The following is a 10870-nucleotide window of genomic DNA, read 5'->3' as shown; positions in this document are numbered from 1 at the left end:
CCATAGCTACTATACAGTACTTTGTTTTCAAGGTACCGGTATGCATTCTTTTGGTTTGTTCCTGGATCCTACCCCACCTCTATATTTCGGTAGAAATTAGGGTTGGAAGGATGATGATGATGGTGATGGTGATGATGATAATTATTGTTGTTGTTGTTATTACTGTGTTATTATTAGAGTTTAAGAAGATACAATTGTCCAGGAATGCGAGTATGAGTGGTAAGGACAAGAAAAACTACATGGAGTTTGAGGGAGATGGAGGCAGCCTGGGCAGCAGCAGCGGAGGTGGGGCTGGGGGTGGCAGTGGCAGTGGCAGTGCCACGGGTGACTCAGCCCCGCCATCCCTCGACCCGGGTGCACAGATTGAGATGTCTGCCGCTGTGGCCGGTGTTGTGCCAGATGGTGGGTACAGGATCACGTATTTCAATTTATTTTGAACTGTAAATTGTGGTAAATGGCAGATGAGCATTATAGCTAGCAGTTAATCTCTAATATGCTGTAAATTAAAGTATTGTACATGTAAATAGCAAATGAGCTTTATAGCCAGCAGTTTAAAGAGGCAGTGTTTCTGTCATTTACTGTGGACGTCCTTTTTAGTTTACTCTTGGTGCTACCAAATGATTCTGCCCAACTTAACAAAGGCCTCGTATGGAAGGGGTTTATTAGTACTGTACTGTATCTTACCTTCCTTTTCAAAAAACCTGCCCTAAGCAGAATAAACTTGCCTAGAGAAGGCCAGAGTGAAATGTAAAATGCATTATTGGATGAAGGGGTTAACTAACAACAAAAGAGAAGATATGATAAAGTAACATAATGAGTACTTACTGTATATCTCTCCCCTGCTTACCCCCACCCCAGACACCTTCACCGTGGACCAGGCTGTCAATGCGTTAGGCTTTGGCAAATTCCAAGTGAGTAGCAGTTGAGTCACATGTACCTGGATATAAGGTAATTGTGGTGTACCTCAGGCATTGTACTGGATTTATTAACTCATATGTTCATTACAAATGTGTTTTGGGCTCATCAGATACTTTCATGCATTAACTTATGCCTTTGTTTTGATACAGCTTCATCTATTTCTTATTTCCTGAGAGGAATTCAAATAATTGGCTCCTTTGATCTTATATCTCAGTAACTCTTAAGGTGTGGATATAGCTATACTGTTTTTTTTGTTCATCCAGGCAAGAATTTAGTTTACTGAATTAATGCTGCATTATAATTCTGTTTGTTTTTTTAGTTAGTTGTTTTCCGGGGAGGGGCACTAACCCTCCGCCAACCCTTTTAGTCGCCTTTTACGACAAGCAGGGATACTGGGGGAGTATTCTTGAAAACCCCCCTACCCCCAGGGGTAAGTGAGTTTGTGGCCACCCCAAACGGGATTGAGGCGTCTGGCAATAGATAGATAGATAGAGATTATAATTCTGATACCATTCCCTCATTTTGTGTGTTTAATAATATGTAGTGAAATAGTAAGCTGTTGTAACAGTGGGTGGTGTTGGTACAGGTAAAGCTGTCCCTGATTACTGGGCTGTGTTGGATGGCAGACTCAATGGAGATGATGATCCTAGCCATCCTGGGGCCGGCACTGCACTGTCACTGGCACCTGTCAGAGTGGAAGCAGGCATTCCTTACCACTGCTGTGTTTATTGGTATGACATCAACCACTCACAGTGTTTTTATACTCATACCTCTAGGTACAGTATTGTACGTATCATCATCATCTAATCCTGTGGTGCCCTATAAGGAGCATACAGCTGTCCTGACATTTAAGATGAGAGTGACCAGCCTCACTCATCCCTGAGTGGCATTGAGTAATAAACCTCAACCACCCCTTAGATGTAAACCTGCACCAGCTCAATCTGACTGGAGTGCCCTAATTACCCACTAAACCACCAGGTGTCCATGATTGTGTTTATACCTATAGTAATTATAATTTGGTGATATGGTTACCACCCAGCATAGTAAATGGTTTCCTAATGTACAGGAAGCCATTTGACTTGTCACTGAATATAGAGTCACTCATAGGCAGAAGGAAGAGGAAAGAATGAAGGAAAGAAATAACAAAAGAGGAAGAAAGGAAGAGTGAAAAAGGCAGACACTCGAGGGCAGCACTACATTGAGTTAGTGGATGGTGAGCGCCCCACTTACCACCGTTATTCTTATACCTCTAGTTATTATTATCATCATCATCCGGACCTCCTTTCCCACCCATATTGTTTTTATACCTCTGCTTATTAATTTTATTCTCATAGTTTTTATACCTCTAGTTCTAGTTATTGTGTTTATACCTCTAGTTACTGTATGTAAACTTGTTCAGTCAGAGCACATGTTTCCTAGCTGATTAGAAGTGTGTGGTGTAGCAAAAATGTAATAAACTAAATGTCCTCTGCCTGAAGGGAGGATTGAGTATTGTTTCCATCTTATTCACTTTGAGTCCCGTACTAGATCAATTTAAATTGTCACATGGTGCCAAGAGTAAAGTTGACAATTATAATGGAAGGATTATGTGCTTACGACCTGGATGTCTTTTCAGTAGATTAATTTGTGTAGTGATAGCAAAAAGAATATTAGAAAGTTGTGACACTGATTATGGAGATTATTTCCAGCTTCTTCAGTAGGAGGGGTCTCAGCCAGTAAAACTTGTCACTGTATCAGCCAGCTTCGTTCTTGTGCTGCTGTCAACAGTCCAATCCATTCTCCCCCATACTCCTGCCGCCATTTTGATTATCCTTTTTACATGTATATCAGTGCTTCATCTCACTCACTCTGTACCCTTCCATTATCATACCAACCCATACACCCATATACACCCCACAGGCATGATGCTGAGCTCTGCATTTTGGGGTCACCTGTCAGACAAGTACGGTCGCAAGAGGTCACTGCGTGTGGCTGGGATACTCCTAGCGTATTGGGGTCTACTCAGTGCCTTCGCCCCAACATATACCTGGATTGTCCTACTGAGAGCCCTTGTGGGGTTTGCAATCGGATGTGTGCCACAGTCGTGAGTTGATCATCTAGTGTTGTAGTAAAATCATACTGTAACGATGTCATTTTTTGGAACTGAACCCATAGCTACATTTACTGAGGTCAGCAGCTGTCAAAAACCTGTTGTCCTGTCTTATAACTTTCTTCAGTATTCTGAGCTTTCCATTTTAACTTTATCCCTTCAGCTCACTTTGGGATGAGATACAGGATTGTCCATATGCTGTATTAGGAAAAATTATTATGGGGATGGCTCTGTCAGCATTACCAGCATCTGCCCTGTATTTTTTCCTGATTCCCATGACTTTTTGTAATTCATAGTCCCCATTCCCCCCCTTTTTTTTTTTTTTTTTTTTTTTTTTTTTTTTTTTTATTGGTCATTGATTCCAGTGTTGGTTAGTGATGGGGCAGTCAAAATGTCTTCACTCCTCTCAAAAGTAGGCTGAACTGTTCCACAACAGCTTACATGGACCACCCTGTGTATCATCTGGTGTGTTATTGTGTTGTGCTTATTGTAGGGTAGAAATCTCTGCTCTGGTTACGCCTTAAGGCAGTTATAAGTATCTCACACCATTCAGTGTGGCCTCACTCTGCCCAGTCATATGATTTGTCAAGATCTGTGTCATGTGTTGCTGTTTCCTGTAGCTAGTCGCAGTGCATACATTTATTTCTTTGATGTCTTTCTTGTAGTTAGTTGCCATGTTATTTCTTTAATACCTTGTATGTGTAATATGTTTGCTGTTATGTGTGTTACAAACAAAACACACAGGTGTTCATTGTTTAAAATGGTTGAAGACATTCTAAACATTGAGTGAGGAGTCTGTGTAGTGTATATGTGTATGCACTGTATTTTGTAGGCTTGTGTAGTGTTTTGTTGTGTGTGCTGGTCAGATTTTATGGGAAGAGTTGTGCTGCTTTGTAACACATCGAGACTTTATTGAGGACTGCCATTATGTGTGGGTAGTATATGTATATATGAATGTGTGTGTAGTGTAGGCTTGTGTACTTTTCTGGTGTGTACTCACTAGACAGCTTTGTGTGTGTTTTGTTGGCAGTGTGACGCTATACGCTGAATTCCTGCCGGCACACCAGCGAGGGAGGTGCGTTGTACTGCTTGATGTAAGTCCCTGTGTTGCTTCTCTTGTACCACCTCAACACCTCCATCCCCTCTCTTTACCTCTTTCTTTCCCTCATCTCCTCATGCCCATCCCCCTTCTTGTCCTCTTCTCTTACTCTTTGTATCCATCCTCATACCCTTATCTCCTTTCCTCTTATGACTCCCCTTCCCTTTCACCACCCATAATACCCCCTCACTGTCCCAATCACTCCCCCCACCTGCTTTCTTCCTCTCACCACTGTGGGCTTTAGTTTATTACCGTTTTGGGGTAAGAACTGTAAGCATCACCATAGCCCAGTTTAACACTATTTTCAGTGTGATGAGGAAAACATATGAAAAGGAAAATGATAACATCCACAAGTTGCTTTATATTCATTAATTCACTTGTTATGACAGTAGCCTAGCTCGTTGTGGGGCAAAAAATAATTAGATATATAGATTGTTATTATTGTTCAGCATATTGCCATTCTGTACTTTATTTAAAGATGTTGGACATTTTGTATGATGTTATTGCCATTTGTAATTCTTTCCCTAGGTCTGCCATGTTTGGAAGGAGAGGAGGTAATTGGTTTTTTAATCATTACACAACCTTTTTCAGTACCTTTACCTTTGTATCTTGCCCTTTGTGTTGGGAGCTGAGTATTGCTTTCAGTATTCTTTGGACATATTGTTTGCCCTTTGTAATTTTGTGTCTCAAGTTGTTTATACTTCACTTCTATTTTATGTGTTGCTTATGCTGAAGCTGCTGGATAAGTAAAATTGCAGGTTTGTTTCAGGTATGCAAAGGTCCAGTATTATAGCTTGTTTAGGACTGAATGAGTATACTTTGAATATAAGAATAGCCTTACTTGCAGTAGTTTATATATATATATATATGTTCTGGCTTATAATGCTCTTCTCATATGTTTTATTAGGCTTCAGTGGTTTCTGTGGTTATGATGTTTGTTTTCTTTTAGTACTTTAATGCTTTTCTCCTTTTTTGCTTTCTGGATCCTGCCTCACCCCATCTTTGGATCGGAAAAAGAGTTCAGGATGATGCTGATGTCTGTGTCTGTATCAGTATGTGCGTAATATATTTTCAAATTTAGGTTCTTTATTTTGAACTCTGTTTTCTTAATAGCTATTGGAATATTTATGTATATTGCGTTGTATCGCAGTGCTTCTGGGCAATGGGTGCGTGTGTGGAGGTGCTGCTGGCCCTGTGGGTGATGCCGACCCTAGGCTGGACTGGGCTTCTGGCCTTGTCTGTCATACCCCTCATCCTCTTCGTCATCGTCTGTCAGGTGGGTTTATTGCACCACTCGACAGTTATTTTGTAAACTGCCTCATTGTTTCTTATACCAGTGCCAGTTGTATCTGTCTGTTTATAATCGGATGTCTACCTGGAGGGGGTGACCTCAAATGGATTCCCTGCATATCACCCAGTTCTAAATCATCAGGCTGCCCTCCTTCCAACTCTTGCCACTCATACTCATATAGCTTTCCATCCCATTCCTTCACCTTATTCTTAGCCTCTTCCCTGTCCATTTCACTCATTTACAGTACAGTACACTCTTCTTGTCAGTCTCTCACTCTGCATTCTTTCCACAAGACCTAACCATCTCAGGGTACTTCTCCAAACACTGTGTAGTTCAGCTCAGACATATAATACAGTAGAACATTACCACTATTTTTTCCATTTATTTGTACTTTTTATTTTTTCATTATTTTACTGTTATTTAGTAGCTGTTTGTATTGTAACAGTGGCTGCCAGAGAGTGCAAGGTTTGACGCTACTTCAGGGGACTCGGAAAAGGCCCTGGCAACTCTGCAGAAGATTGCTGATGAAAATGGTTAGTTTTGTTCACAGCTTCAGTACAGTATAATCATTTTTGGCCGTTCATTGTTCATATTTCTGTGCATGGAACAACAGTTGCAGGTTTTTCTTTTTGTTTTTGATAAGCTGAATGTTTGATTGTTACTGTTATTATTATTATTTTTTTTAAATACTTCATGCACCTAATGCTTATTGATATTTAGTAGAGTGTATATTATCATTGTTTATATCATTTGATATACAGTATACAGGTATATATATATATTATACAACTTAAGATGAGTGATGTTTAGTAGAATATATGGTATATTTATTACAGTATCATTATTTATGATGTCATTTGAAGTATTCCACATTTATTATTATGTGTAAGTTGGCATTTATATTGCTGTGTGTAGCGAAATTTATTATTGTTGTAAAGTAGAAGTATACAAAGTTGTGAGGGAAGCAGACTGATAGCGAGAGGAATTACAGTAAATAATTTTTTATAGTGATAAGGTTAGGTTCATACAATTGAGAGGGAAAGACAGATGGAGAGATTAATTAAATACTTGATACTGATGTTGTGTGGTGTCCATTATGTGCAGGTAAGCCAATGTTGTTGGGGCGTCTCATTGTTGACGACGTTGCACAGATGAACCGGGGTCGCATCAGGGACCTGCTTGTGCCGGATCTTAAATGGACCACACTACTTCTCTGGTTCATATGGTAAGCACACACACACTAACCTCTTATCATTGGCATAGCTTGGTTTTTTAGTGTCAGGGATTGCCAGATGGTTTCATTTGGCTGTGAGTCATAGGAGTGTGAGAGAGTAAAGGTGGAAAACAAGGATTTATTCGTGATATGTTTATGTGAAGCTACAGAATGTGGTGAAAGTTTGTGGCATATCAGATAGAGCCAGGATTCTGGGGGCTTGAATGATAAGCGAATGGAAGTGTGGCCCATGGGATTGGGCAAACTTGTGCTATCTGGACGTTGCTACTCCTCACCATGCCCTGGGGTGAGAAAGGAGGTCCGGATGATGATGATGATGATCATGATCATTATTATAGACTGTAGTCAGCTTAAGTGTCTGAATTGAGTAGCCTAGCATTGGGCTGCTTAGCTTCTGATGGAGTAATATATGATGGGATGATGGATAAACCAACAGAGAAAATTAGAATGAATTTTTACTCTCTATTTTTGAAACCATTTACTATGCTGGGTGGTAACCACATAACCAGATTATGGCACCTGGTGGTTTAGTGGGTAGTTAAGGCACTCCAGTTGGATTGAGCTGATGCAGGTTTATATCCAAGGGGTGGTTGGGGTTTATTGCTCACATAGTGTCATTCAGGGATGAGTGAGGCTGGTCACTCTCATCTTAAATGTCAGGACTAACTTGCCTAGCCCTGGGCTTCTTCACTCCTCACTGGGCAACATTGGATTAGATGATGAATAAATGAATGAATGAATTTTCTTTATGATAATGTAACAGAATTTAGCTGAAGAACTTAAGTAGAGGAAACTTGTAATAAGGAAGGACTGTACATCCTGAGTATGTTGTGTAATGGTGAGTTCATAAAATACTACTTGTTTTGCTCAGGTCATCATGTGCATTCTGCTACTATGGCGTTGTGTTGATGACGACTGAACTGTTTGAGGCACAGGGCAGTTTGTGTTCCATCGCCGGCACTGATCCAGCATTCACATGCACTGCTGACTGCCGACCACTCTCATCAGCGGACTACCTTGACCTCCTATGGACCACCTTCGCTGAGTTCCCAGGTATACTCAGAAAAATTCATCCACTGTTCCACTGTGTCTGCTTCATACATTGGGCCTGTCTGTCACATTCTCTCCTGGTGCATCATATCAGACAAGATCATCTCTGGGCAGAAAAACATACTAAGCATAGAAACATTTGCCTGACCAGTAGAGGAAAATGAGAAGTATAAGAGGTGAAATACACTATTAGGCAACACTTTGTCCCTGATTGTACATAGAGTGTACTGAGTATAGATTATTATCATTATCTTTTTTTTTAGCTGTTACTTATATTACATTTTTTTTTCTCCATTTTCTCCCAGGCATCTTCTTCACAATCCTGGTCATTGAGCGTTTGGGGCGGAAAACGACGATGGCACTTGAGTTTGGTATTTTTGTGGTGGCCATCGTTCTTCTCTTCATATGCACATCCAAGTTAGTCGAGCCTAGTCTTCTACGCACGCCTTAAATGCTCTAGATTACAGTATCCTACCCCTGAGCTTCTCTACCTTGAAGTAGGTAGTTTGAGATAGGCTGTTTCAGTGGAGGATTGGGGGGTGGCAGTTCAAGCACATGTCCCCTTTAATGATGATGATGATGAATAGTGTAGCAGCAGTAGTAGTAGGACAGCAGTTTGTCCCTTTTTTTTATTGAAAACAAGACAGCATGACATAATCTCAATTGTAATACTGTTATAGAATTGCTCTGCATGTTTCCACCCCCCCCCCTTTTTTTTTTTTTTCCCCCCACTGATTTGTGTTTTAAATTTGTTGTGTTATGGTGTTGCAGTCGGACTTGGCTAACTGTGATCCTATTTGTGGCACGAGGCATCATCTCCGGTGTCTTCCAAGCAGCTTATGTTTACACGCCAGAGGTAGGAAGTTGCTCATGGGTATATCACCTGTTTTCATTCCAGTAGGCTACTGTTTTTCTTTCAGTGTTTATTTTTTTATGAGGTCGAATCAGGATTCTGGGGACTTGAATGGTGAAGGAGTGAGAGTAGTCCACGCATTAGGGCTCGATGGCAATATTTCTACCTGTGTCACTTGCTTTTTCCTTCTTTTCTTGGATCCTACCTCACCCCATTGTTGGATGGGGAAAAGAGGTCAGGATGATGATGACTTTCTTTTCCATCCTCCATTCCACATCATCTTTCATATTTTTTTGTTTCCTGTAGTTTTGAGTTGTAATAAATGGTTGAGTAATTCAATAATCTTTCCTTAGATAATTAGATTAAAGCTGCACATGTGGTAACACACACCACAAGAGGCCCCACAGAAGCTGAGTAAATATGGATGGTGATACCAAAAATAACATACTTTAGTTCCTGTATTGAAGGTGGTAGTATTGAAACTTGCTTAACGCCTACAGTCCATTAGCTTTCCAGAGCAAAAATCATAGCTACAGGAGAGAAAGAGAGGATTCTCATTTTGAAGGTGTTTGTAGTTAGAGAGAGAGAGAGAGAGAGCCTTATACAGCAGATGTGACATGACTGCAGTTGACATAATAATATAGTATATGGAATTTTTCCACAGGTGTACCCGACATCCTTGCGTGCAGTGGGTGTTGGCACATGTTCTGGCATGGCTCGCTTTGGTGCCATGCTGACCCCCATAATAGCCCAGGTCCTTATCCGCACCTCCATCCACCTGGCCACTGCTACCTATGGCCTGGTGGCAATAATGGCCATCGCCGCTGCCCTCCTGCTGCCCATTGAGACTCGAGGACGGGCTATGTCTTAGCTTGCCTCCTACCCCCTATCCCTCTCTTGCATTCTCTCCTCCCCATCAGAATATTTGGCAGCTTAGTGTGGGAGTGGGGAGGAATTGGTGAGAGAGAAGCAGGAAAGCAGACTAGGAAGGTAAGATGGCAGTAGCTGTGATATGAGTTTAAATGATTTATCTTTAAACATGGGGACTAACTTTAAATAACCCATCCTATTTAAGAAAGTTAAATGCTGACATGTGATTCTCAGATGTTCAGGATTATTACCATCACTGTTTAAACATTTGTACAATATTATGTTATTACTCAGAAGCCATTTAGTAACTCAGATCTCAAAACATCCACTGATTTGTACTGAGTTTATTTCAGTGCCCCCACCACAATAGTGCTTTATTTATTCATGCCTCTGCCAGATTTATTTTTACAGTTTAGGGTAAGCCTCTCGTAATGGGGTAACATCACATGACTAAGAGGAATGATATAAAAGACATCATTTGGAGGAGGTAATGTGTGGTGAGGGTGACTAGTTTGTGCTGTATTTTGTTTCTTGATAAATTGCCAAATATTCATACACTGTTACAGGAGTGGCAGCTGTTACAGATTTGTCAGGTACAGTATTTTGCTTTAATATTCATTTTTTGTAATTAATTTGGTGGTTTTGTTATGGTTATGCACTATTTATTTTTAGCATTACATTCAGTAGGTTAATTATTGTAGGTTGAGTTGCCGGTAAATGTAGGTATACATTACTCGTGTTAAGTATTTTTCTTGTTGTTATTATTATTATTATTATTATTAATATTTTTATTATTATTCAAAGCACCAGTAACATGACCTTGAGTCCAGTATTTAATTTGCACTATTTTGTTTTTGAGTGTTAGAGTTAGAAGAGGCCATACTCTAGTGAGCTTAGGAGAGAGAGAGCAAATCTGTTAGATTATTTTAAAGGATTGGATGGATGGATGATATCGTGTACCGTATTAGTCATTTTTTGTAGAAGAGAGGTTGATATGGAGGAGATTTGTTTTTGGCCACCCCTTCTGGGATTGAGACATAAGGCTATAGAGACAGATAAATATATTGCATAAATAATTTTTAAAAAAAATTTATAATTGGGCTGTAGAAACAGGTAGATACAAAGTAATTTTTAACATAGATTTCATAATTAAACAAGATAATTTCAGTGTAGATGATACAAAAGTGAATTGGTAAGGAAAAGTGAAGCTCCAAGCTGATAGGAATATGAGCCTGAGTGTTTTATTATTTATTTATTTATTTTTTTGTAACAAGTAGCAATACAGTACCACTCATTTATGTGTAGAGATGTTATTGTTGTAAACCTGATGCATAATATAGGCATTCCTACATATTACAGGTAGATTTAAAACTTCACCTTTACCTTCTTACCAGGGAATGGCTCTGTATATTACTTGATCCAGGTTTAGCATTCTCATTTTGTATCAGGTTCTACGCTTTGAAAAT

At 39.9% G+C, this 10870-nt stretch overlaps 1 protein-coding gene across 1 annotated transcript; it reads left to right on the top strand.

Annotated features, from left to right (window-relative positions):
* The first annotated feature begins 212 nt into the window (after nt 1–212).
* On the top strand, nt 213–10077 carry LOC145406182 (synaptic vesicle 2-related protein). The gene is made up of 12 exons (XM_080277379.1): nt 213–402; nt 859–911; nt 1505–1649; nt 2818–3001; nt 4038–4101; nt 5257–5382; nt 5843–5930; nt 6502–6622; nt 7503–7684; nt 7987–8098; nt 8453–8537; nt 9199–10077. The coding sequence occupies exons 1-12, from the start codon at nt 213–215 to the stop codon at nt 9403–9405; spliced, it is 1557 nt and encodes a 518-aa protein (XP_080133505.1). The 3' UTR covers nt 9406–10077.
* Nucleotides 10078–10870: the final 793 nt, after the last annotated feature.

Source organism: Coenobita brevimanus, chromosome 69 (assembly GCF_032717465.1).
Source record: "Coenobita brevimanus isolate Jiangsu-jjx chromosome 69, ASM3271746v2, whole genome shotgun sequence".
Lineage (NCBI taxonomy): Eukaryota > Metazoa > Arthropoda > Malacostraca > Decapoda > Coenobitidae > Coenobita > Coenobita brevimanus.
This window is presented reverse-complemented; position numbering and strand designations above follow the sequence as displayed.

Bases quoted from the DNA above. Each gene is read 5' to 3' on its own strand.
- LOC145406182 (XM_080277379.1), top strand. From the start codon at position 213: ATGAGTGGTAAGGACAAGAAAAACTACATGGAGTTTGAGGGAGATGGA. The intron at 403-858 runs GTGGGTACAGGA...CCCCCACCCCAG, and splicing joins GGCCGGTGTTGTGCCAGATG to ACACCTTCACCGTGGACCAG. The intron at 8,538-9,198 runs GTAGGAAGTTGC...ATTTTTCCACAG, and splicing joins CTTATGTTTACACGCCAGAG to GTGTACCCGACATCCTTGCG.